Source organism: Chiloscyllium plagiosum, unplaced genomic scaffold (assembly GCF_037043375.1).
Source record: "Chiloscyllium plagiosum isolate Xiang-an unplaced genomic scaffold, Cpla_swu_hap1 HiC_scaffold_34, whole genome shotgun sequence".
Classification (NCBI taxonomy): Eukaryota; Metazoa; Chordata; class Chondrichthyes; order Orectolobiformes; family Hemiscylliidae; genus Chiloscyllium; species Chiloscyllium plagiosum.
The window spans coordinates 15,317,998-15,344,887 of NW_028270172.1; the positions used below are offsets into that span (position 1 = coordinate 15,317,998).

Here is a 26,890-nt window from a genome sequence, read left to right on the forward strand (position 1 = left end):
AGACATTGGAAAGGTGAAAATGGCTATGAGATAATCATATTTAAAGGAATACATATACTTGTGTAACACTTGAAGTACATCCAAGTGTCAGTGAGGAAGAAAATAATGTTTCACAAATTCCCATTATCTACTTCTGCAAAAATTACAACATTTAGCCCACATCTTACAAAGAAAAAATAAAACATGATATGACCATTTTTTTTCTGACAGCGAAATTATGAGCTAAAGTAATAAGAAATTGAATTAGGTTTATTCCCTTATTCTATTAAAAAAAACAAGTAAAATAGTATTTTAAACAGCTGAGTTATAATGACACGTAAAAGGTTGGCAGAGCTAAGTGGTCTCACAACTAAAGAACCAGTCATTTCAAAACTTTGTAGTCTTGCCATATTTAGTTATGAACAGTGATGGACAATTAAACAACTAACAGAAGAAAGAAACTTCACAAACATCTCAATTGTCAATTTTGTACAAGGGGTGCAAAAGAAAGGATGAAGCATTGCAACCATGTTCAGCCAGAAATGCCAAGTGGATGATCCACCTCAGTCACCTCCTCAGGTTCCCAGCAGCATCACAAATGCCTTGCTTCAACCAATTCGCTTCACCACATGTGATTTTAAGAAATGCTGAAGGCACTGGATACAGCAAAACTGGGCTTTGACAATATCCTGCTAATACTGTAGTGCTAGATATCTGTGTTTCAGAATTATCCCTGCCATAGTCATCTGTTTCAAAATACCACACTATAAATTAGGAACAGGAATAAGCCACTTGGCTCCTTGAGCCTTCCCCATTATACTTTATGGTTAATCTGATTGTGGCTTTCATTCTACTTCTCTTTTCTACCCCTATATGTTTTGAATCCCTTGTCAATCAAGAAACAATGGAACTCAGCCTTAGAAATATTCAATGACTCTGCTACTGTGGGGAGAAGATAATTCCAAACAACAACACTCTGAGAGAGAAAAAAAAATTGCCATTTTAAATGGGAAATCCCTTGTGTTTAAACTGTGTCCACTAGTTCTAGATTCTCAAAATTCTCATCTTCTCTGCATTCAACCTGTCAATTCCTCTTAGACTCTTATAGGTTTCAATAAGATTACATCGCATTCTTTTAAACTCCAAAGGATATAGGCTCAATCTGTCCAAGCTTTTCTCCTTTAATAACACTTTCATCTCACGAAGTAGTCAAGTGAACGTTTTCTGAACTGCTTCTAATACTACTACATCTTTTCTCAAGTGAGGAGACCAAAACTGTCACAGTACTCTAGATGTAGTCTCACCAACATCCTATAAAAGTTTAGCAAAATCTTGCCTTTTTTTAATTCCATTACCCTTGCAATGAACAACGGCATTTCATTTGCATTCATAATCACTTGCGTACCTGCTTGCTAAAGCTTTGTGATTCACTTATCAGAGCACCCATCATGGAGTTTCATAACCTTTTTCCAATTATCTAATGTACTGTTAAATAATCCTCTGTCAAAATGGATAAGTTCTCATTATACTCCATCTCCATTTCTTCCCCAACATATTAAAATTCCTTTGGAGATTCTTTATGTCTTCCTCACAGTTTACTTATTTCTGTGCCATGAACAAATTTAGCAAAAGTACAGCTGCAACACTGACATCTATTCAACAATGTGGAAAATGACCTAGACATGTTATGTGCACAGAAATCAGGCTGCAATCAACCTGGACAATTACCCTCTATTAGCCTTTTTTTGGTCAGCAAAGTAATCAACTGTGTTATTGACAATGCTTTCAATTAACACTTTCCCTATAATAACCAGCATATTGATGTTTAGCTTCAGTTCTGCCAGAATCACTTGGCTCCTGACTCAATTAGAGCCTTGGTTCAAATGTGGACAAAAGAGCCAAACTCAAGAAAGGAAATGAGAATGACTGCCATTTAAAATGGGCGGCACAGTGGCAAGCACTGCTGCCTCACAGCGCCAGGGACCCGGGTTCAATTCCCACCTCAGGGAACTGTCTGTGTAGAGTTTGCACATTTTCCCCGTGTCTGCGTGGGTTTCCTCCGGGTGCTCTGGTTTCCACCCACAATCCAAAGATGTGCAGGTTAGGTGAATTGGCCATGCTAAATTGCCCGTAGAGTTAGGTGAAAAAGTGGTAAATGTAGGGGAATGGGTCTGGGTGGGTTGCTCTTCGGAGGGTCGGTGTGGACTTGTTGGGCTGAAGGGCCTGTTTCCACACTGTAATCAATCTAATCTAATGTAAAAATTAATGTTGCTTTTGACCAGGTGTGATATCAAATATAAAGGTTATGGCTATAAGAGAAGTTCAGATACAGATAATCCTGAGGCAAGTTTTCAGAACCCTATCAACAATGTGCGAAGCACAAATGAAGAGTAATGTAGAAGAGTCAACTACATGCTTGGACAAGAGTGTCGCTAACAATACTCAAGAAACTTGACACCTTTTCGGTCAAAGCATTCCATTGATCAGAACCCCATCCACCAACTCAAACTTTCTCTTCTTCTACCTCTGGCGCAGTGACAACAATATGCACTATAGCAACTCAACAAGGCCTCTTCAACAGTGCCTTCCCATCTCTGACCTCTAACACCTGGAAGGACAAGGTTAACAGATGCGTGGAAACACCACCATCTGCAAGTTCCTCTTCATCAACACCAACCTCATGGGAACTATATCACCGTTCCTTTACTGATACAGGAAAGAAGTCCTGGAACCCAGTTTCCAGCAGCGATGTGGGTGAACCCGCATCAGGTGAACTGTCACCAGATCTAGATGGCTGATCAAGTGAATGAATGTTGGTCTTGTTAGTGATGTCCACATTCCAAAAAAGAAGTAAAAAATTATTAACCTATATATGGGGCCCGGTTCTGAGCAAACATTATTCAATATTCCAGGTAGCATTTTTCTGGTGAGTTAGTGGTTAAATGCATATGTTGTGTGGTTAGAAGCCATACAGTCCTTAGTTCTGGTTGCCTTTGTATAATGACCTCAGCACTAGAGGCGCTGTATTAAATTGGCAACAGAATGCTGGGCCATGGGAGAAAATCATTCGTCAAAGTTTATACTCTTGACTGTTGTACAATCTGATTCTGAGAAGTTTATTTGTCAAGACCTGATGAGAACGAGATCAGGTGATAATGTCCTTGCTGTAGAACGGTCTGCAGAGCACCACCATTTGATCTGCCTCTCACTTGTGTTCATCCATGAAATGTGATTTCAGTCAGAAGTATTCGTTTTTCATGGACAGATAGATGATGATTGCTTGGTTTATGACCTTTAAAATATTACAGCCGAACATTAAATCAACAAATTAGGATCCCTGCCTGAACAGTTATAAATCTTGGGGCTAAATTTCCATTTTGTTACTGCATACTACAGAGTGGTTTTCAGGTTATTCAAAGTGCCTGGAAACAACTTGAAAACAGTCACCATGGCAACTCATGCTTTCCACACAGCCTCCATGGTCTTCCTACCATCCATGCCACCTCTACAGCCACTGGCCCAGTATCCACTGTTGGGAGATCACAGGAGCCATGTGGAAGTGAGAAAAATAACAATCCAATACACCTATCACTCATACAGTCTTATTACTGAGAACAATTTCTAATCATAAAACTCAAAGTTTTCAAATCTCAAGGGTTACACATTTCTATTCAAACTCCACATTAAGACAGTTAATCCTTTAATGTTCTCATTAAGCTGTCAATCAAACTGTGAACTCAGAACCTCTTGCTAAGATAACTATCATCTCTGAAGCTCAATCAAACATTTGTAATATAATACTAGCCCTTGAGGAAATATTAAGGAAGAACTCTGTTGAGACTGCATGATCAATGTTATTATTATTTCTAACCTGCAAGAGATGGCCAGTCAATCAATGCAGTTCATCAGAAGACTAGTCCTAGTCCTTCCTAGTCCTTCAAGCGTTTTTACTCCTACTCCAACAAATTGTGACTTCCACATTACAGGTAAGCCCCCTGCAACAGCCAACATGGAGTTTGTTCGAACTCAGCATCAAATTTTAGGTCTCCACTTGCACCAAGCTTTTGTTCCCATCTTCCAGCTGCAAACAGTCATGCACTTGCACCACCCTCTCAACTTTACATGATGGATTATATTTTCATGATTCCTTGCCTGCAGTCTGCAAATTTGATTTTCTAATATTATTATCAATTGGTCATAAAAATTTCAATGAAGCAAAGCTTCCACAGCCGTGTCTTGCTGAGTTAAAACCAGTTCTGGTGTTTGGATCTGATAATGCATTCACAATGGGATCCTACTGCACACTTTAAAAAAATCCAACAGAACTCAATACAATAAAGTTTAATGCAGAGAACATACTTTGATGTCCTGCTTTTCAAATTAGAACTAAAATCCAGATACATTTCAACAGGGCCTTCTCCCTGTTCCTTCCTCTACTGTTATTTCTAATCTGTGTCAATGATAATTGGATGGATCCCCACTAACGACAGGATATTCCTTCTCATGACACTGGGTAGGCAACACACAAATTTGGAATGATTGCTCTTCAGTACAGAAGGCACTATCTATGTCTTTAATTAGTGTCCCTGTTATGTACCACAAATTGGATTTTGTGGAGGCAATAGGCTCTCACCTGCTGGTTGGCAAGTTAGCGAGAGACTGGTGTTGTCTCCTTTGGAAAGGCCCACTCGAGTTAAGTTCTACTTAAATACTTAAGCTTCTGAAAGGTAGAGCAATCATGGATATCGTGTCACCTGTTGGAATGACTGGATTTCTAGGATTGGAAAGTGGCACTGGCCACATGTAAGCAACAGGTGGGAAAAAAATTCTGTGGTGGTGATGTTAGGGAGAGGATTTAGAGCAAGTCAGTAACACGAGAAGGGAGTGGCTGTCAGTGATGTTGAGTTCCTCTGTGTATTTGGGGGTGACCAGAAGCAGGTTACATAATTTTACACGCTTGCATACTGCACATCAACAGTTTCACTTGGTACTAGATTAATGCCAGCGGTGCAGGATGAGCTGCCTAAGTAATCATTAATTGCCCATTTAAAGGCTCCAACTGGCAGTGGGACAGGAAAGACAACTATGGGCCTCCCTGCCTCTGGCAGATATTGATCGTGGTGGGAATGAGGCAGCTTTCAGGTACGTCACCATTTTGCCTAGCTTAATGACCTTCTTTACTTCAAACAGGTTACAAGTGAGGTCTAAAACTCTGCACCACATCTCTACATTGCTCTTCTCTTTCATTGGACAACCAGTCTTCTGTGCCATAGGATTTTGATATCAATTGTGGCTGTTCTTCCTTCTTACTCACCCTCTTAGAAAAATAGTACATCGTATTGGTTAGATAAGACCAGTGTTTGCAGGATCTCCTTGTCAACCTCTTCTTAATCCCCACTTTCTGGCTTTCTAACTGTTGTAACCTCTTTTTTCTAAACCTGTATTTTGCTCTGAAGTCTGACATTATCTTGGGTAAATCTGTTCAAAAATTCCACCTCTCCCCACTACCCTTTATGTATTGGAATCTCTTTAGCTCAATTACTCTGAGCCAGAGTTTTGAGATGGAGTCATTTCCTGAAGACATGTTTGCTTGATGGGAAGCAGTGAAAGAGAATGTAAATGAAACTATGAACTCAGATTTACAAGATGCCTGTGCTGTGGGGAAACAAATGGACTCACCTCTCACACCAGATCTTCAATTCCCACTTGAGGTCAAAATCAGAGCGTGTCTTTCATTTCTTTTACATAGTAATAAACCCAGTATACAATTTTATCAAAAGAAATCACTCAGTTGTTGTAGTTTTCCTAGTCAAATAATTAGACTTGATGGATTTAAATGACTCAGGATAATTCTTGAGCGTGAAAATTTGATTTCAGCTGAGTTGTCTCATATCCATCAAATAATCAACAGTTATAAAATAAATGGAGCTTAGGGTCAGCATATTAAAATATCCTTCATTCAGTTCAGTCATTTGCACTGAGACGTTTGAATAGTTTATCTTATTTTAATTCCCTTTTAATAATACAAACCCATATATCAGTCTAACTTAAAACTGGCCTGGAGCTAGATGTAAATTACTCTTTATTGCTTTACTGCTCAGTTTCAGTGTATATTGATTAAAAATGATCCTGGATGGGTGAAAGAAGACCAAAAGCACATGACAATAAGACAATAGACTATTCAATTTCTCTTCTTCACAACCCTCCGCTGAAAGTACCAAAGATATTCCTATAACATGGAATTTAGAAAGACCATCATTTAAGCACAGGATTAGTTCTCAAAAGGACCTCAAGTAAATAATCAATTGCATGGAGAAGAAAAAATGGGCGTTTTCCTAGCCGGATAAAGTATGTGCCACGGGACATTGCCCATAAATAACAGAAGTGGTCCAACTGAGATAATTGTTATTCAGAATTCTTACATTACCTTGTTGTACTTTGTCAAAGGGACATCAAGTCAGCAGTTAAATCTACAAATGTAAAGTTGTAGTTACCAAAGACAATTATAAAGATGGGTTTGATCGCTTAAGCCCCGAACAAAATTCATAATTTCCCATCATTTGGCAGCCCTGCAACAAGTTCCAGCAAGTATAGGTTAATAATTGAAACAGCAAGGATCTTATTAAGTTTGTACCCCCAAAATTTTAATTTATGCCTCCAGCATGAATCCACCATCAAGCACATCTTTTACCTTTCCTCTCCTATGAACTTTTTGAAGGGACCTTAGCTATGACACACTGTGCAACTTCACTATCGCCTCCAAAATCATCATCCATTTGTCACAGCACCATCCTATACAGTTGCAGGAAGTGTAACTCATACACTTTTACCCCCTATATAATAATATATAAAAATATTTAGCAAATTCCACTTTGGAAATAGAACCAGTATGACTCAAGATTGGGATACAGACAGACACTGACCTCACACCTTTAATGCATTGTCTGAGCGGAGATGTCACCTTTTGTTATAAACCTTAAGTTATCTTGAGAAGGTGACTAAAAAGAAGTTCTGGGATTGACATAATAATGAACCAAAACCTGCATTCTAAAAGATGTAAGACTTAACAATCCAGGTTTGTTCAATAAATCACTGTTTGACACAGTAACCTTTTGCTATAAATTCTGTGTCTTATGATCTTATACTCCACAACCACCTGATGAAGGAGCAGCACTCCGAAAGCTAGTGCTTTCAAATAAACCTGTTGGACTAAAACCTGGTGTTGGGTGATTTTTAACTTTGTCCACCCCAGTCCAACACCAGCTCCTCCACATCTTTCAATTAAGACTCCTGTATTCCCTCTTCACAATGCAGTTTTCTCTACCTTAGGGAGAACAAGTGCAGACTGAGTGTCTGCTTTGTTCAGTCTGTAAGCATGATCCTGACTTCCCACTCACTTGCCAATGCACAATGTTGCTCTCATGGTCCCATCTTTATCCCAGGCTTGCTGTAGTGCTCCAGGAAAGCCCAACACAAGGTGGAGGAACAGCACCTCATTTTCCACTTAGGTACTTTACAGTCTTCTATATTCAATATGAAGTTCAAATAACTTCAGACCATGAATGCTATCCTCCATTTGATATGCCTTTTTCTTCTCCCTAGTGTCTGCATTTTGGTTTCAGGCTTCTACTTTCATTTAGACCGAACCTATATTCTGCCATATTAACCATTACTCTGGATTTGTCTCGTCTCTTCAACCATTATCACTCTACAGCCTATTATCTACCACATTTGTGAGCTCTAACTTCCATCACCCACTAACCATTCCCTAACATTCACATTTGTCTGATTTGCTCCTCTCATTTTCTTCAACAGCATGAAATTAATAAATTTCCACCTCTCTTCAGTTCAGAAGAAGTTATTTTGGATGGAAACATTGACTTTGTCTCTTTCCCCATTTATGCTGTCAGCAACATTTCTTTTGGGCCATGGATGTATGCAGCCATTTCAATGTTCTGTGCATGACGATTGGCTGTGCTGATGCCAATCACAGCACTGACTTCTGGCTTTGAAAGTTGCTGTAGCACATGGACCTTGGAGGTTCATGCAGAAGAACGAAAGGAAAATCTGGGGAAATGCTGGCTGCCATACTTGCTGAATTTTTGCAGGATTTTCTGTTTTTATTTCAATTTATAGAGTTGCTACAGTGGTGAAATGCTTCCAGGTCATTGTAATAATTAGAAGCTGATTTCAGGTATGTTGCTTTTATTGCTGTAATACAAAAATAAAGCATTAAAATAGCTGGAATTAAAACTTTTTAAAAAAATCGAACTGATCAATAATTAAGTCATCAACCATTCAGTCAACATATGCACAGCAAAGATCAGATGATCGATATCTGTGATGTTGGTTGAAAGATAAATATTGTCCTGGGTGCCTTGAATAACTCCCTTACTCTTCTTTGGAATCATTTCATGGTATCATTCCAATTGAAAGGTCAGACAGGTCCTTGGTTTAATATTACATTTAAAATATAGCACCTCTAAGAGTGACACTCCCTCAGTATTGTACTGAAATGTTTTTCTTTGTTCTCAAGTCCTGAAGTGGGGCATGAACCCACAACCTTCTGGTGAGAGAGTTATGAACTCATGCATATCTGAGTCAGCAGAAATAATCTAGTGGGTGGCATACAATTTACAATCAAGACTTGTAAACAATGCAACCCCATTTAATGTGGCTGTTTATACTAATAATGGGAGTATTTTATTACTGTATACCATTAGCCTACCTTTATGGTGTAAAATTAACACAGCTCACATAGTCGTTAAACTGAGGGATACACCTTTATTTTCACTGATTGTGGCTTAATTCAAAGAATAACAATAATTGTCTTTTCATTCTCACACAGAATAAACTTTTAAACCAGGAACCACAAAATGGAATTTGCTCAAAACTGTGTAATTTTCAAAATGAAGGCACGCACTTCAATCATTGTACAATCCCAAACATGTTAAATAGGGTTGAAATTTAAAAAATTAAAGGCACACAAAACTTTGTCCCTGACAAAATTAGATGAAGAACATGACTGATAGGGTATTTGTGCTGCAGATGAAGAAAATATGAATATCACCTTACAACACGCCAATACATAGACGCAGGAATAATATCCCTACAGTTTTCAATGGCCTTCAATATTTTTTACATCAGTATGAAAATAATCTGCATTTTGGCAATATTGCTAAAGAGTTTTCTACCAGAGATACATTGTTTTTGGCAGAGGTGTTCAATCCATGATATCTTTAATGTCTCCCTATTTGTTGCAGTTAATGCTCAAGTTTATTCATAAACACCTTTGCAACCCCACTCCCCCGGCCCACCTATTTCCTTTACTCTTCTCCTTTCTCTCTATCCCTCAAGAGTGAAACATCGATGATAGGAGCAGGAGAAGGCCGTTCAGCCATTTGAGCCTGCTCCGCCAATCATCACGATCATGGCTGATCATCCAACTCAACAGCCTAATCCTGCTTTCTCCCCATAACCTTTGATCCCATTCAGCCTAAGTGTTATATTGAGCTACCTCGTGATTACATTCAATGTTTTGGCATCAACTATTTCTTGTGATAATGAATCACATAGGCTCACCACTCTCCAGGTGAAGAAATGTCTTCTCATCTCCATCCTAAATGGTCTACCCTGAATCCTTCGACTGTAACCCCTGGCTCTGGACACACCCACCTTCGCAAACATCTTTCCTATCTAGTCCTGTTAGAATTTTATAAGTCTATATGAGATCCCCCCCCCCCCTCATTTGTCTGAACTCCAGTGAAAACAATCCAAACCTAGTCAATCTCTCCTCCCCAGTCCTGCCATCCCTGGAACAGCCTGGCACATCTTTGCTGTACTCGAGAGAGAGAGAGAGAGCAAGAGCATCCTTCCATAGAAAAGGAGACCAATACAGCCGACAATATTCCTGGTATGGCCTCACCAAGGCCCTGTATAACTGCAACAACAATCCCTGCTCCTGTACTCGAAACCTCTCGCAATGAAGGCCAACATACTTTTTGCCTTCTTTACGACCTGCTACACCTGCATGCCTACCTTCAGTGACTGGTGCACAAAGACACCCAGGTTCTGCTGCACAAATCCCTCTCCTGATTTATAGCCATTCAAATATATTCATGTGACAAATGTAGTATCAATGTGAAGCACGATCACTTTGCATCAATGCTCCAGATGTCATGTAAACGTAACCTACATCTAGAGTCAGGACAGTAGCTGTCACTGACACACAACTCCATGTTTGCATGAAACACATTTAGGGCCCAATTTTAACTGCAGCTCGGGATGGGTTTCTGAATGAATTAAAATTGGGTCCTTATCAATTAAGGGGCTAGAGAACCTATTTATACTGAGATTTATGAATGTAATAAGTCCTTAATTAGCCTTTGTAATGAACTTCTCATCTGTGCCTGATAGCTTACTGAGGTCACCCAGTATTTGGTCCCAGGAAATATGGCAGCAGATAGAATCCAATGAGAAATGGAGTGAGATTATATCAAGGAGAAAGTAGGGACTGAAGATGCTGGAGATCAGAGTTGAGAGTGTGGTGCTGGAAAACACAACAGGTCAGGCAACATCCGAGAAGCAGGAGAATTGACATTTCAGGCATTCCTGATGAATGGCTTATGCCCGAAACATCGATTCTCCTGCTTCTCAGATGCTGTCTGACCTGCTATGCTTTTCCAGCACCACATTCTCGACTGAGATTATATCAAGCCTGGATAGTACTGCCAAGCTAATCAACTTATCAAATTCAATTCTCATAGAAACTTGATTCTAAGCAGAAATCACTTGCTCAATAGAAGGATATGCTATATGACTCTGGATATAGAGTCATATAGCACAGAAACAGACTCTTGGGTCCAACTTGTCCAAGCCGACCAGAGATGCCAGTTTGACCTAGTTCTATTTCCCAGCATTTGGCCCACATCCCTCTGAACCCTTCCTATTTATGTACCCATCTAGATGTCTTTTAAATGTTGTAATTACACCCACCTCCGCCACTTCCTCTGGCAGTTCACTTCACACACCACCCTTTGTGTGAAAAAGTTACACCTTAGGTCCTTTTTAAATTTTTCCCCTCTCATCTTAAACCTATGTCCTCTAGTTATGGACTCCCCCACTCTGGGGAAAAGACCTTGGCTATTCACCCTATCCATATCGCTCATGATTTCATAAACGTCTCCATATTGTAACACTGCAGTAATCTCTCCCAGTTTGACAGCAGCTAACCCAAAAAAGACCACAAGGCTGAGAGCATGACCCAGGATAAGAACCAGTAATGGAGTTATCCACTAAGTTAATGTGGACAGCATCTCAGTCACTTTCCGTTAATACCTGCCAACAAGTGCCACTTGGCAGTAATCATGAATATTATACAAAGATAGTAGCGGTGAACCCAGGTGATCTTTGGGCTATTAAATCAAATGGTTGTTTTACTAAAGGCAAAGGAGGAAAAAAAAGTTTTTAAAAATTATAATTTATCATTTGATACAGTCAGTCATTAGGCATTGACTTTGAAGAAAATAGTTCCAGAACCTTCATATAATTCTGGCTTACAAGCAAACTAATAATACCACTGTTAAGATCATTTGTCCTGATTTAGTTTTCAACCTAAAGCCTGACCAATTAATTACTATGTTGCAACAGAAACTTGTAAGCTTGATTTGCTGAGACAGAATATTTTACGTGCAGTTGTTTTCATTTTCAGTAGCCTCGTGACACTAGTTTAAATTTTTCTGCAGGAATGTAATTAGAAAATTACATCCAAAATTCATGGGACTAATTCCCTTCTTTAATTATAAAAATAAAGATTTCATGTCATCTAACCATCATTTAGGCATAACAGCATGTCCAAGTATATGTAATTGTGAATACTTCTCAGTTTCTGATGCGACAAAAATGCATTGAAAGTAATAGAAAATGCAGTGGAACTCTCGGGGAAGTCAAAGTTTAAAGATTTGCTCAAGAGAAAAGCAAAAAAATACATTAAAACAATTATTTTCTTTCCTGTTGCATCTAAAGTGCCTGATGCAATCTTATGCCAGTTTTGAACATTTACAAAGATATTTACAAGTGTACAGTTGTTTAGCATGAAGACAGTACCATTTTAAAGAATTATGACCTGTTTGAGCATAGGGATTGATAGAGGAACGTAAAAGAGGAAGGAATTCAGGCGCAGTGCATTCATGAGTGTAGCACACTGGTATCAAGTTTCTCTGATCATTGATGGTGAATTTTTTTTTATGTTCCAATTACCCATGCCTCGTGGCACAACTACACAGAAAATTCGACCCAGTGTCCAGATTATTCAGCACCCATCAGTATACAGATTCATTTCTGAAAAGAGTTGTGGTACTTACTTTGGATGTGTAAACTGGTCAATAAGGCTGACCTTCTCCACCAGGTCACCGCCAATATTTCGCACCAAATCATAGAAATCATTTTCTTCATAGCCTTCTTTTGGAATCCAAAAAGAGATGTCATTTACTAATGGTGGGTATTTGCTGAGGGGCTGAAAAACAAATTGGTTAGAAATTAGTTACAAACAGGTTTTTTATTAGAACAGAAAATGTGGAAAAACTTGGCAGACAAATCTACAGTTAGAGAAAGATTGTTCATTTCAGGCCAATTCATTTGAAAGATATCAGAACTAGGGGAAAAAAAGTGGTACTGCAGTGTGGAGCAATAGAAAGAGGAAAGAACTAAGGAGAAGATCTACTGCTCATCACCTTGATTCATAATCCTGCCCCTTTCTCTGGATTTAAGACTATAAAGTGCTAATGGTAGACAAGCAGGAAGCTGGAAGAACACAGCAAGTCAAGCAGCCTCAGGAGGTGGAGAAATCAACGTTTCAGGTGTAACTCTTCATCGGGATTTGGGGTGGGTGTAAGGGGAGCTGCAGTAAAAGGGGATTGGGGAGGAGGGGTCAGGTGCTGAGGTAGAATAGGTGAACACAGGTCGAGGATACGACCCGGTTGGTCGATGGGAGGAATGAATCCAGTTGGTAGCTGGAAGGAAAGGTCAATCGGAGGAAAGGAAGGGTGGGGGAGGGGCTGGGAATGGTGTCAGAGGGTGGGAAGGGACGTTATTTGAAAGTGGAGAACTCAATGTTAAGTCCTCCGGCTGTAGGCTGCCCAGGTGGAAAATGAGGTGTTGTTCCTTCAATTTGCAGTCTCATTCACTCTGGCAATGGAGGAGGCCAAGGATGGTCAGATGGCAAGGGAGTGGGCAGGGGAATTACAATCAGTGGTGACTGGGAGGTCAGGTCAGCCCCTGTGGGCTCAGCTGAGTTGCTCAGCGAAACGTGCCTGGAACTTACATTTGGTCTCCTCAATGTAGTGAAGACCACATCGGGAGCACTGGATACAAGTGTTAATCACTCATTTGTTTCCTTCCAGTTCTGATGAAATGCCACTGACCTAAAACATTGACCACAAAATCTGAACTAGCAAAGACAAAACGCGACCGACATTTAATTACACTTATTTTTATTAGCTTTTTTTAATTGCAACTTGCAATAATTTAAAGTCCATTTTGCACAGTGCCCCCTGAAAGGGAATTGAGAATTGTTTGAATAGAGAAAGCAAATGTGCATCTTATTAACTAATTAAGTTGAAGAACTCTTCAGACAGACACAAAATATAAATATCAAAAATAAAACTTATTTATTTCATTTCTTTTTGTTTTAATTTTTTTAAAAAATTCCTGCAATAATTAAAATGTTGAAGAATGAGACTCCTCACTCTTAGAAGTTAACTTTCAATGCCAAGAATTTTCTTTGCTGATGGCCTCACTTTAATTAATTTTATTGGCCTGCGAAGCTGTTGTTCTCAAAACTGATACTGCTTGTTCTGCTTAACTTTCCAGCATTTACTGTTCTTATTACTGATTTAAATACATAACATTCTTAAAAATAAACCACATTTTTAAACTAAATGAATGATCTTCACTCCCAATAAATAACAGCACAGCTAGGCATGTCATCTTTGTACTTCTTTAAATGTGAACTCTTTCACAACTCCAATGCTAATCGAGCTACAAATGGTGACCATGCAATCAGTTCGCAAGGCCCTAACCTGTAGCACTACTGCCCTAAACCTTTCAGTCCTTCTATCTCTATTTCCTGCTTTGAGTTACTGCATTTTGAACATTTTACTATTTTTCAAAGGTACTACATAACTGTAAATTGTTGACCTAATTTTATGTGTTTATATTTCTGTAATAGTTTTGAACTCATATTTTCTCTATCTCATTCATTTAGTTTACAAGATGGACATCAAGGTTGACACATATTCTTTTGAGGCAGTTCACTGTTTTATATTCTCAATCAACTGAACGATCAAATTCTAAATTGGCTAAATTTACCACAGTCCTTTGTCTGAGACCTGAACTAATTCAGACATCAATGTGAACATGCAATTGGGTCTCTACTTAATGAATCTTGCCTTGTTTACTGTCCATGCATGACTGATTGGGCTTTATCCTCTACTATCTCTGTCCCCTATTTTTATGTGATGTGTATACAAATAATGAGGTGCAAAGGAATCAAATGGTAATAAGCCTGCGTAACCCCATTTCGATTGCTCACTCAACTTGCTGTCACATAGGAAAAAAACCCCAATGACTTTAAATCAACAGACTTGTGCCCAATAACGACTGATATACAGCATATTTTATACATTCCTTTGTTTGCTTCTTATTTTTAACTCTGTTGCATTAATGAAGCCGGGTCTCACCACACAGATAAATACACATTCAGACAATTACAAATATGAGGCCACTTTCCAACAAACTCACCAACAACAACATTGGGTCATATCTCCTATCATTGGATGGCATAAATTCTTGTTTTGTTTTTAACACATTGTTAATTAATTATTGCCTGACTGTTACAGCTTACATTGCATTAATTAGAAGTCTTTAGGTGGATTTACTTCAGTAGACAGTGTTCCCAGCAGTGTTACTGGAATAGCAGCACCACTTTGTAGAAAAGAGCTAAACATAAGTCATTTGTGCAACACAACTCTCAGAATTCAGATTCAGAATTTTTTAGACATGAGGGAATCGTCATATTTCCTGGAAGAAGATCTATGAACTATTAGAATTATTTGAAACAAAAGGCCAAATACTGTGGATTCTAGAACAGCATCTGTGAAAAGAAACAAAATTGGTTCAGGTCAATGACTTTCATCAGAGCTGATCGCTGATAAAAGCTAATTGAACTGAAATATTAGAATTGCTTTAAGGCTATAATCATATTTTTCTGTCAAATTAAGTGAGTTTGAAATGGGAGTTCAAAATGAGAAAAAATAAACTTCACAACAGTATGGAGAATTCTGGTTTAAACCGATGCATAGAAAATATTCCTAATTTTATCTACACAATAAACATTCTTCAAGTCAGTCGTGATACATATTGGATCCTGTTATTCCTCACTGCTCATCACGTTGTGTGAACTAGCTGGGCTCTTGTCTTGATGAGGCGGATTTGTTGCTATCATCTTTGCTTTCAGTTGGGATCTACAGGGCCTACTTTGTCAAGTTTGGTAGAAGAAAAGCACAACTCTACAAAGCAGGTCCTTGTCTTAAACAAAAGGTATTTTGTAGCATGATGGTTGCATGCATGTTGTTACATTGATAAGATCTGAAGAGACCAATATAAAAGGTCTATCACCTTCAAGACCTGCATTTCACCCAAGTCCTTATGACATCATCATATTGTGTGGAGTTTAATGAACATTCCAGTATTAACTAAACACCTTGTAAAACAATATAGGGTGTAACAAATAGATGGATTTCTGCTTTATGAGACAAAATTCAATCCAGGTAGAGATAGCAGTTGTAAGATCACATTCTAAATCATGGAAGCAAAGTGTGTACATTCATATTGAATATCTCCAAATGGATTACTGTCTTAAATGTACTTACAGTGTTCTGTTATTAAGAGTGAAGAACACAACATTTTGTATCAAAGCTTTTGTTTTTAATTACTTGGCACAGAGCCCAACAGACCACTGATAAGGGCTATAAATGATCTATTCAATGTTACACACCCTTAAAGATTACCTTGATATGTTGTAAACTGTTGGAAGGATGATTTTAACAAAATCAGGTATGATTTGGTCAGTGTGGATTGGGAGCAAATGCTTTTGCTACATCTGTGTCAGAGGATGTGTGTTGGATTCAAGAAGGAAATAGGAAGAGTGTAGGGCCAACACATACCAATAAAGATAAAGAATGGGACTAACAAGTCCATCAAAACATAGATATCAAGAGCTATACAGATTGATAAAGAGAGAAAAACAGGCTAATGGCAGATACCGAACTCTCAAAACAGCGGAAGCCCGAGAGGAGAACAGAATGTGCAAAGGGAAACTTCAAAAGGAATTTAGTAGAGCAAAAAGGGGCCATGAAAGAAAGTAATGTAAAGGAAAATATATTGTTGTATAAGTAAATTAAGGGTAACTTGGGAAACGATAGGGCTCACTAAAGATCACAGTGGTAATTGTGCTTGAATCTGGAGAATGTAGCTAGGGATCTGAATGGATATTTTGTGTTAATGTTCACTACTGAGGTGGACAATGTGGGTATTGAAATCAGGGAGAAAGACTGTGATATACTTAAAGAAATTAAAATAGACAGGAGGTTGAGTGGCCCAGTAGGCTTAAATGTAGAAAAATCTCCAGGGCTAGATGACATGCATTAAGGGCTATTGAGTGAGGTGAGGAAGGAAATAGTTGGGCCACTGACAACAATTTTCCCTTCTGCTCTGGCACAGGAGAGGTACCAGAGGACTGGAGGACAGCCAAAATGGTCCCATTATTCAGGAAAGGAGGAAGGGATAAACCAAGAAACTACAGGTCAGTCAGTATAACCTCTGTGATGAGGAGCCAATTCGAATCAATTCTCAGGGACAGAATTAATCTGCACTTGGAGATACGATGCTGGGATTAATTAAGAACAGGCAGCATGGTTTTATTATTGGGAGGGCATCTTTGACCAACTTGATTAAATTTTATTAAGCATGTGAAGATGAGGCTAATGCCGTTGATGTAGTCTTGGACTCAGCATGGCTTTTGATAATGCCTCACATTATTCTGAGTCTAATTGAGGAAGTAAGAGCCCAAGGGATTAAAGGAAAGGTAGCCAATTTGATCCAGAATTGGCTGAGTGGGAGGAAGCAGAGAGTGACGGTTGAGGATTGTTTTTGTGACTGGAAGCCTGTATTTAGTGAGGTTAGAACATAGAACATAGAAGAATACAGCGCAGTACAGGCCCTTCAGCCCTCGATGTTGCGCTGGTCCAAGCCCACCTAACCTACACTAGCCCACTATCCTCCATATGCCTATCCAATGCCCGCTTAAATGTCTATAATGAGGGAGAGTCCACCACTGCTACTGGCAGGGCATTCCATGAACTCACGACTCGCTGAGTAAAGAACCTACCCCTAACATCTGTCCTATACCTACCCCCCCTTAATTTAAAGCTATGCCCCCTTGTAATAGCTGACTCCATACGTGGAAAAAGATTCTCACTGTCGACCCTATCTAAACCCCTAATCATCTTGTACACCTCTATCAAGTCACCCCTAAACCTTCTTTTCTCCAATGAAAACAACCTCAAGTGCCTCAGCCTTTCCTCATACGATCTTTCTACCATACCAGGCAACATCCTGGTAAACCTCCTCTGCACCCGTTCCAGTGCCTCCACATCCTTCCTATAGTATGGCGACCAAAACTGCACACAATACTCCAGATGCGGCCGCACCAGAGTATTATACAACTGCAACATTACCTCAGTACTCCGGAACTCAATTTCTCTACCAATAAAAGCCAGTACGCCATATGCCTTCTTCACCGCACTATTTACCTGGGTGGCAACTTTCAAAGATCTGTGTACATGGACACCAAGATCCCTCTGCTCATCCACACTATCAAGTATCCGACCATTAGCCCAGTACCCCATCTTTTTATTACTCTTACCAAAGTGAATCACCTCACACTTAGCTACATTGAACTCCATTTGCCACCTTTCTGCCCAGTTCTGCAGCTTATCTATATCCCGCTGTAACCTGCCACATCCTTCCTCACTGTCTACAACTCCTCCGACTTTCATACCATCCGCAAACTTGCTCACCCAATCTTCTAACCTCTCCTCCAGGTCATTTATAAAAATGACAAACAGCAATGGTCCCAAAACAGATCCTTGCGGAACACCGCTAGTGACGGCACTCCAAGATGAACCTTTGCCATCAACTACTACCCTCTGTCTTCTTGCAGCCAGCCAACTCCTAATCCAAACCTCCAACTCACCCTCAATGCCATACCTCCGTATTTTTTGCAGTAGTCTACCATGGGGAACCTTATCAAACGCCTTACTAAAATCCATATACTCCGCTTTCCCCTCGTCCACCTCCTTAGTCACCTTCTCAAAGAATTCAATAAGGTTTGTGAGGCACGACCTGCCCTTCACAAAACCATGCTGACTATCCTTGATCACATTATTCCTATCCAGATGTTCATAAATCCTATCCCTTACAATTCTCTCTAAGATTTTGCCCACAACAGAAGTGAGACTCACCGGCCTATAGTTACTAGGGTTATCCCTTCTCCCCTTCTTGAACAAGGGAACCACATTTGCTAGCCTCCAATCTTCTGGCACTACTCCTGTAGACAACGAGGACATAAAAATCAAGGCCAATGGCTCTGCAATCTCCTCCCTTGCTTCCCAGAGAATCCTAGGATAAATGCCATCAGGCCCAGAATCTCCAACACCTCTTCTCTATATACCTCAAAGCCATCCATTCTACTTAATTGTGGCTCAGTATTCACATTGACAACAATGTCCTGTTCCTGATTGAATACTGACGAAAAGTATTCATTCAGTGTCTCCCCAATCTCTTCAGCCTCCACACGCAACTTCCCACTACTATCCTTGACTGGACCTATTCCTACCCTAGTCATTCTTTTATTCCTGACATACCTATAGAAAGCCTTAGGGTTTTCCCTAATCCTACAAACTAAGGACCTTTTATGTTCTGCAGGGAACTGCAGGTTCTGCAGGGATCCGCGTTGGAACCCTTGCTGTTTGTGGTACAAATAAACAATTTAGACTTGAATGTTGGAGTGTTTATCAGTAACTTTGTGGATGATATGAAAATTGATGGGATGGTTACTAGTGAGGAGAATAGATTTGGATTCCAGGAGAATATAGATGGGCTGGTCCGATGGGCTGATCAGTGACAAATGGAGTTCAACATGGCTAAATGTGAGGTGATGCACTTGGGCAGGAGAAACAAGGTAAGGGAATATACGATAAACGGTAGAACTCTGAGATGCACCTTGCTCAGAGGACCCTTGATGTACATGTCCCCTCATACCTTAAGGTAATGGGACAGATAGATAAAATGGTTAAGAAGGTATATGGAATACCTGGGTCGAGAGTGTGGTGCTAGAAAAGCAAAGCAGATCAGGTAGCATCTGAGGAGCAAACGTTTGCCCGTTTGCTCCTCAGATGCTACCTGATCTGCTGTGCTTTTCCAGCACCACAGTCTTGATTCTGATCGCCAGCATCTGCAGTCCTCACTTTCTCCCATATGGAATACTTGCCTTTATTAGCCAAGGCATAGAGTTTAAAAGCAGGGAGGTTATGCAGGAACTGTGTAACAGCTGGTTAGGCCTCAGCTAGAATACTGGGTGCATTAAAGGTCTCCATATGATAGAGGGATGTGATTGCACTGGAGAGTGTACAGAGAGATTTGGCAGGATGTTGCCTGGGCTCAAGAGTTTTAGTTATGAAGAGAGATTGAACAATTGTGATGTTTTCCGTGGAGCAGAGGAGACTAAGCAGGACATGATTGAGATGTATAAAATTACGAATGGTATAGACAAAGTAGACAGGAAGGAACTTTTCCTCTTGATGGAGGGATCAATCACCAGAGGCAGAGATATAAGGTATGGGGCAGGAGATTTTGAAGAAAATTTCAAGAAGATGTGAGGAAAAAGTTTTTCACTTAAGAGGGTGGTGGGAATCTGGAACTCACTGCCTATATAAAGGTGGTTGAAGTCCTCATAATATTTAAGAAAAATTAAATGTAAATTTGCAATATCAAGGCATACAAACCTATGGGCCAAGTAGTGGAAAATGGGATTTGAAGTCAGATAGTTGTTTTTGACAGGCACAAAGATACAACACCTCAAAGATTTCTGACAGCAGCTCAAAATGAACTGATCTACAATGGGAAAGTCCATAAATCCTGCTACCTTTCAAACACAACCAGCGTCTTGGCACTTTCCCATGCAAGTGCAGATGATGTAACAACAGCCTTTCATCTTCTCTCTGCTCAGCATCTGAGGTCCCAATCACTCCTCTGAGGTGAAGCAATGGTGTATGTTCCTGAGACTGTTATTTTAAAAAAATCATTGCTGGTTTGGAATTGTAAGCTGAGAGCTAAAGGTGACCTTTGTACTGTGATCAGAAGCTTGGCTTTTGAAAAAAGGTAAACAAATAAACTATCATTTGCATATGAGGTCAGTCCTGGAAGTTAAATGTAGGTTGATCCTTGTTCAAAGAATGCTCGACAGACATATCGGTTCTGGAGATAATATGTGTTTAAATATTAACTGGACATCATGGGGAGTTATGGTGCCAATCATTCCACAAAAAGCTTTGAACTGGTTTTGAACTGTGCTTAAGTCAGAAAGATTTTGGCTGCAAAAGCTACAAGATGAAGGCTTGATTGCTCCCTGGTTATTCTCGCATTATGAACTTACAGAAAGTTCATAGAATCTCAGTCATAAGAATTAAGTGAATATTCCTCGGAGCCTACTGAAAGCTCTCTGTATGTACTGGTGTCCTCAGAAACCAAACAAGATACAATCCCATGTGGCAGTAATCTTATAGATGTTATACAGTCCGCTTAGGTGAACTAGCCAGTTAAATCTAATTTATTGATTTCTTTTGATTTATCCCTTAACTGTGTCAGTTTGTCTCTATGTGAATAGAGGCTAGAATCAAAGAAGATTGGGTTTAAATAATATATGTGAATTACATTACTTTATTGTTTAACTTTGCTGTGCTAAAGCCGTTGTGTTATCAATAAATTGTTAAATCCTTTGTTTACGCTATAAACTTGGTATCTAATATCAGTTACTCACAAACTTTGGTACTGGTTATTCCAAAAGTCTGATTGTGAACCATTGGGATCAATTATGAGGGTCATTGAATATTTTAATTTTACTGCATTGTGAATACAGCAGTTGGGAGACTGATTTGATTTGGTTTTCTGTCTCCATATTGTAACATCTCAAAGTTATTTTAATTTGTATATGGATAGAGTCAGAGGTGTACAGCATGGAAACAGACCTCTCAATCCAACTTGTCTATGCTGATCAGATACCCTAAATTAATCTAGTCCCATTTGCCAGCATTTGGCCCATATCCCCCAAAACCCTTCTTATTCATATACCTACCCAGATCCCTTTTAAATGCTGTCATTGTTCCTCTGGCAGCTCATTCCATACTCACAACACCCTTTGCGTGAAAAAGTCGCATCTTAGGTCACTTTTAAACCTTTCCCCTCTCATCTTAATCCCAGGCCCTGTAGTTCTGGACTCCCTCACCCCAGAGAAAAGACCTTGACTATTCACCCTATCTACGCCCCTCATGATTTTATACACCTCTAAAACTCTTCAGCCTTGAACACTCCAGGGAGAATAGCCCCAGCCTATTGAGCCCCTCCTTTTAGTGCAAAGCCCAACCCTGACAACATCCTTGTAAATCTTTTCTGAACCATTTCAAATTTAACAACACCTTTCCTATAGCAGGGAGACCAGAATTGAACACAATATTCCAGAAATAGCCGATATAGCTGCAATATGACCTTCCAACTTCTATACTCGATGCACTGACAAATAAAGGCAAAGGTACCAAATGTCTTCTTCACTATCTTGTTGACCTGCGACTCCATTTTCAAGGAACTATGAATCTGCACTCCAAGGTCTCTTTGTTTCGCAACACTGATCAGGACCTTGCCATTAAGTGTATAAGCCCTGCTCTAATGTGCCCTACTAAAATGTAGCACCTCACATTTGTCTAGATTAAAGTGATCTGCCACTCCTTGGGCCATCAGCCCATCTGATCAAGGTGCATTAAACTCTGAGGTAACCTTCTTTGCTGTCTACCACAGACCCAATGTCAGATCTAGATACAAGGGATTGAGTGAATCCCTGGAGGAGTATAAGGGCAGTAGGAGTACATTTAAGAGGGAAATCAGGGGGGCAAAAGGGGACATGAGATAGCTTTGGCAAATAGAGTTAAGGAGAATCCAAAGAGATTCTATAAGTACATTAAAGACAAAAGGGTAACTAGAGAAAGAATAGGGTCCCTTAAAGCTCAGCAAGGCCACCTACATGTGGAAACACAGGAGGCAAGTGTGATACTAAACAAGTATTTTGCATCAGCATTTACTGTGAAGAAGGAAAGGCAAGCTAGAGAATCTGGGGAAATAAACAGCGATATCTTGAAAAGTGTCCATATTACAGAGGAGGTGGTGCTGGATGTCTTAAAACACATAAAGGTTTGTAAATCCCCAGTACCAGATCAAATATACCCTTGAACTTTGTGGGAAGCTAGAGAATTGATTGCTGGTCCCCTGGCTGACATATTTGTATCATGGATAGCCATGGGTGAGGTGCTGAAAGACTGGAGGTTGGCTAATGTGATGCCATTATTTAAGAAAGGTGGTAAGGAAAAGCCAGGTAACTATAGACCGGTGAGCTTGATATCAGTGGTGGGCAAGATGTTGGAGGAGATTCTGAGGTACATGTATTTGGAAAGCCAAGGACTGATTAGAGATAGTCAACATGGCTTTATGAGCAAGGAGCATAGTAGGGCATTTGACCCTTCAGGCCCGCTCTGTAAATGAATTCAATCATGGCTGGCATGATTGCAACCTCAAATTCACATTAATCTACCCCAATAGCCTTTTGTCCCTTGCTTACCAAGTATCTATTCACCTTTCTTGTTAAAATATTCAAAGGTTCTACATCCAGTCTTTTCAGAGTCCTTATGGCCTGAGTTTGGTGTGCTACAAATGTGCACAAGAACTCATTTATTAAAAAAAACCTGTTTGGTGATTTTCTGGCATATCTGTGGGACAGGTGGGACTTTAATCCAGATCTTCTGGCCCAGAGGTACAGATACAACTCTTTCATCACAGGACCCCAGGACTTAGGGTTTACAAATAAAACATTTCAAACAACCTGTTAAAACATGCCTGTGACACACCCCCCAGGCCAGGTGGACTTGAACACCAACTTCTGCTCAAAAATGATTTTTGATCAACCTGCTCAGACATGTCATTCAAATCCAGACCCTCTGACCAAGATGTAGAGACAGTACCACTGTGTTACTCTTCTGTTTAAGTGGTAGTTTTAAAGAAATGTTTATACCCGGAAGTGCTATCCCACACTCCAAATAGCTTTTCTAATATCAAATCATTTGCAGCAATTTTCGCCTATTAGCCATCACCATTAAATCACCATGCTTTCAATTGTTCAATTTACATCCAGAGCCCATTAAAGGAAATGCAATAATACCAAAGAGAGAGACAATTGGGAGAGAGCAAGGGCGATAAATCAAATTGGATGTGGGACGTAAAGCATGCTAGCCCCTGCAGTGTCCACCTCTCTCTAAAAGTATTGTGAGTAATCAGGTGGTATTTAAAATATTTTCTAACTAAACTGCTCAGAGATGTAATAACACACCTCTGGAGCAAGTGAGACTTGAACGCAGGCCCTCCCCCCCGTTCAGGGGCAGGGAAACTACCACAGTGCCACAAGAGTCCACAGATGGTATTTTTAACTTTTTATATTAACCCATTTTTCTAATTAACCTGTTTAGAGATGTTATTGCACGCCTCTGAAACAGGTGGGACTTAAACCTGGGTTCCCAATCCACTGCACCACCAGAGATGGTATTTTTAATGTGGCCTTTTAATTTGTTGCAGCTGAAAACCAATTATTATAATTGACTTGTAAACTGTGGGCTGTTATACCTGGCAGAATTACAGGTGATAAAGGCCACAGGAAAGATGGTATCAAGAATTATCATAAAGTCCTCCGAGATAATATCCATGGTGCCACCAAGCTCACAATTCACTACCTGGCTCATCCATTCAGGCATTAAATGCATCTCTAGCCTCAGTCATGAGGAAACCTGTGGCACTTTCGAGTTTCTCTTCGAAAGTGTCATAAGGAACTTGAATGTACCAAATGCAAGACTGCCATTGCAATGGATGTAATTTATGGCGCAAACATCAAAGACAAACACTCTATAGAAGCAGTAATTGCAAGCTCTCAAGGAAAATACTCCAAATTGTAGCTAATTAAAATTCCCCTCCAAGGTTAATTGTATTGTATTTGCAAAGTCTAGTTATATCAAAATAACTGAATGTACTTTAGAAATGAGTTTCTCTGAGTCTTCAATGGATTTGAATATATTACCACAAACAAGGTATGGCCCAACGGCTGGATCATATAGTTAAAAATCACACGACATCAGGTTATAGTTTGTACATCCCAGTCCATCACCGGCACCTCCAAATCATGATCATAAAGGAATATGTTTCATTTGGAGAATATAAAAATGCTCCTCAAGTGAGTTGTAATTGAATCTAAAATGATTACAGCAAAGAAGGAGGCCATTTGACCCATAATATCCATACCAGTTCTATACAGGAGCATTCCCTTGCCCCATTCCTTTGCCATTTCTGCATGGCCCTGGAAATACCTTTTTCTTCAGATAATTTGAGAGCTGCAATTGAATTTGCCTCCATCACACTTTCAGATGATGCATTTCAGATTTTGACCTCTCACTGATGAAACCTTCTTCCTGATTTTACTTCTCATTCTTTTGCCATTCACTGTTAATCAGCGTCCTCTACTACTCTACCTTTCTGCCAAAAATAATGGTATATCCCTATCAACTCTGTCCAGACCCCTTAAGATTTTGAAGATCTCTATCAAAACTCCTCTTAAACCTGTTTCTCTAATGAGAACTGTCTCAATATTTCCAATCTCTCTTTGTAACCAAAATCAGTCAGCCCTGAAACTGTTCTTATACATATTTCTGCACCCTCTCTAAAGGCTTCACATCCATCCTAATTATATTATAATTATTAATTTTACAATGCCTTGATTGAGAACTTCTTTAAAAAAACCCACAAAACAGCAGGTGAACCAAACTCCCAACACTTTCATTTCTTGTCCAATTCAGATCAGGTCTGTGTTCTGTTGCACAGTATAACCTTCAGTGGTTGCTCTCACCCACCATACCCCAAACCCGACCACCTTCTATCAAAAGTCTCCATGGTTTTCTGATGGAGAGCCTCAGGATTTGTGAAGCACCAAATGAATATTAAGTTCAGTTAACAACCTTGGCGTAGCGGGCATTCCAGCACCACTCTAACCTTAGTAGCAGTAGCCTCAATCATTACTTCAGAAAGTGGTAGATTTGGTGGTTCTATCATCAATTGGCTGAGGAAACTTTTAGAGGCTTTAGCTTTTCCAGGGATTAAAACTTTGCACTGGAATAAAGATCAACACTGGCTAGCATCACACGCATGGTGACGTTGACACCCTTTGTTAGTGTAAAACTAAACTGCGACTTTACGTTTTAGTTTTCTAGTAACCCAGGTAGGTGGTGGAACTTGGAGATACAGCATCTTTGGGAAGTGTACTGCTATTGTTCCTTTGTGTCTTAAGGATGATCTGGAAGGTATCTGTAAATGATATTATACTCAAATCATGCCACACAGTAGTACTGGTAATGACTGGGCAGACAGAAGTCCCCTCTGATTTTTTTGGTATCAGCAACTGTTTCAGCTCATATTGTATACTTTTCTCCTTTAAATGAACTTGGTAATGTCTGTTTAGTTCAGCAAATACCTTTACTGGTACACTGACTAGGATAATTTTGAAATAGTAAGAGACTTAATTGAATGATGATACAAAACATCATTATTTGACTTCCACCTCTACTGAGAGACATGGATAGAGTGGATGACCAGAGACCTTTTCCCATGGCAGAAATTTCTATCATGAGGGGACATAATTTTAAGGTAATTGGAGGAAGGTTTAGGGGAGATGTCAGAGGTAGGTTCTTTACACAGAGAGTGGTGGGTGTGTGGAATGCACTGCCAGCAGTGGTAGTAGAGTCAGAGACACTAGGGATATTTAAGCAACTCTTGGATAGGCACATGGAAGACAGTACAATAAAGGGTATGTAGGTTAATCTGATCTTAGAGTAGGATAAAAGGTTGGCACAACATTGAAGGGTGAAGGACCTATACTGTTCTATGTTCTGCTATTTTCACATGGTTTTCTGTCTGCAGATGGATTGGACAAATTCCTCTTTTTTTGCATTTCCAAACTAGTTGCTTACCCCTGCCGTAAATCCTCTGAGCTTGGCTACAAATACCCATTGCATTCAGACAGGTTCCATGTCAGTCTCCAGGTGGGGGCAAGATTAAATGCAGAAGAGCTTTGGGTATCACTGTACCCACAGGACAGCTCAGATGGATATATTGGTGTGAGAATTCCCTAAGGTGGGGTGGGGGCTGAATTTCATAAGCATTGTCTGGATTTTGGCACCAGACTTTGAAGTGCATTACCACATATTAGCAAAATGTTCAACTCATAACGACTGGCCAATTAACAGCCTTGAGCCATGTGTAGCATCATCCAATGCTGTAGCATGGATGAGCCATGTAAGGCAACACTAAGCATCAACCGATGTGAAGAAAATTCCTGCACCATTTTTAAAGGCCTGTCAAATCTACATTCAGTCCTCTTTTGAAAGATGCAAGTTACACAACAGCAATCCTGAGAGGAAACATGCTAGATTGTGAG

General features: G+C 39.7%; 1 protein-coding gene across 2 annotated transcripts in view; it reads right to left on the reverse strand.

Moving 5' to 3' along the window:
• The window catches only part of fars2 (phenylalanyl-tRNA synthetase 2, mitochondrial), a 444,725-nt gene that overhangs the window by 103,859 nt on the left and 313,976 nt on the right, over nucleotides 1-26,890 (reverse strand). For both annotated transcript variants that reach the window (XM_043719492.2, XM_087978504.1), the window contains one exon: nucleotides 12,342-12,493. In XM_043719492.2, coding sequence (XP_043575427.1) covers nucleotides 12,342-12,493 — 152 coding nt within the window. The remainder of the gene's footprint in view (nucleotides 1-12,341; nucleotides 12,494-26,890) is intronic.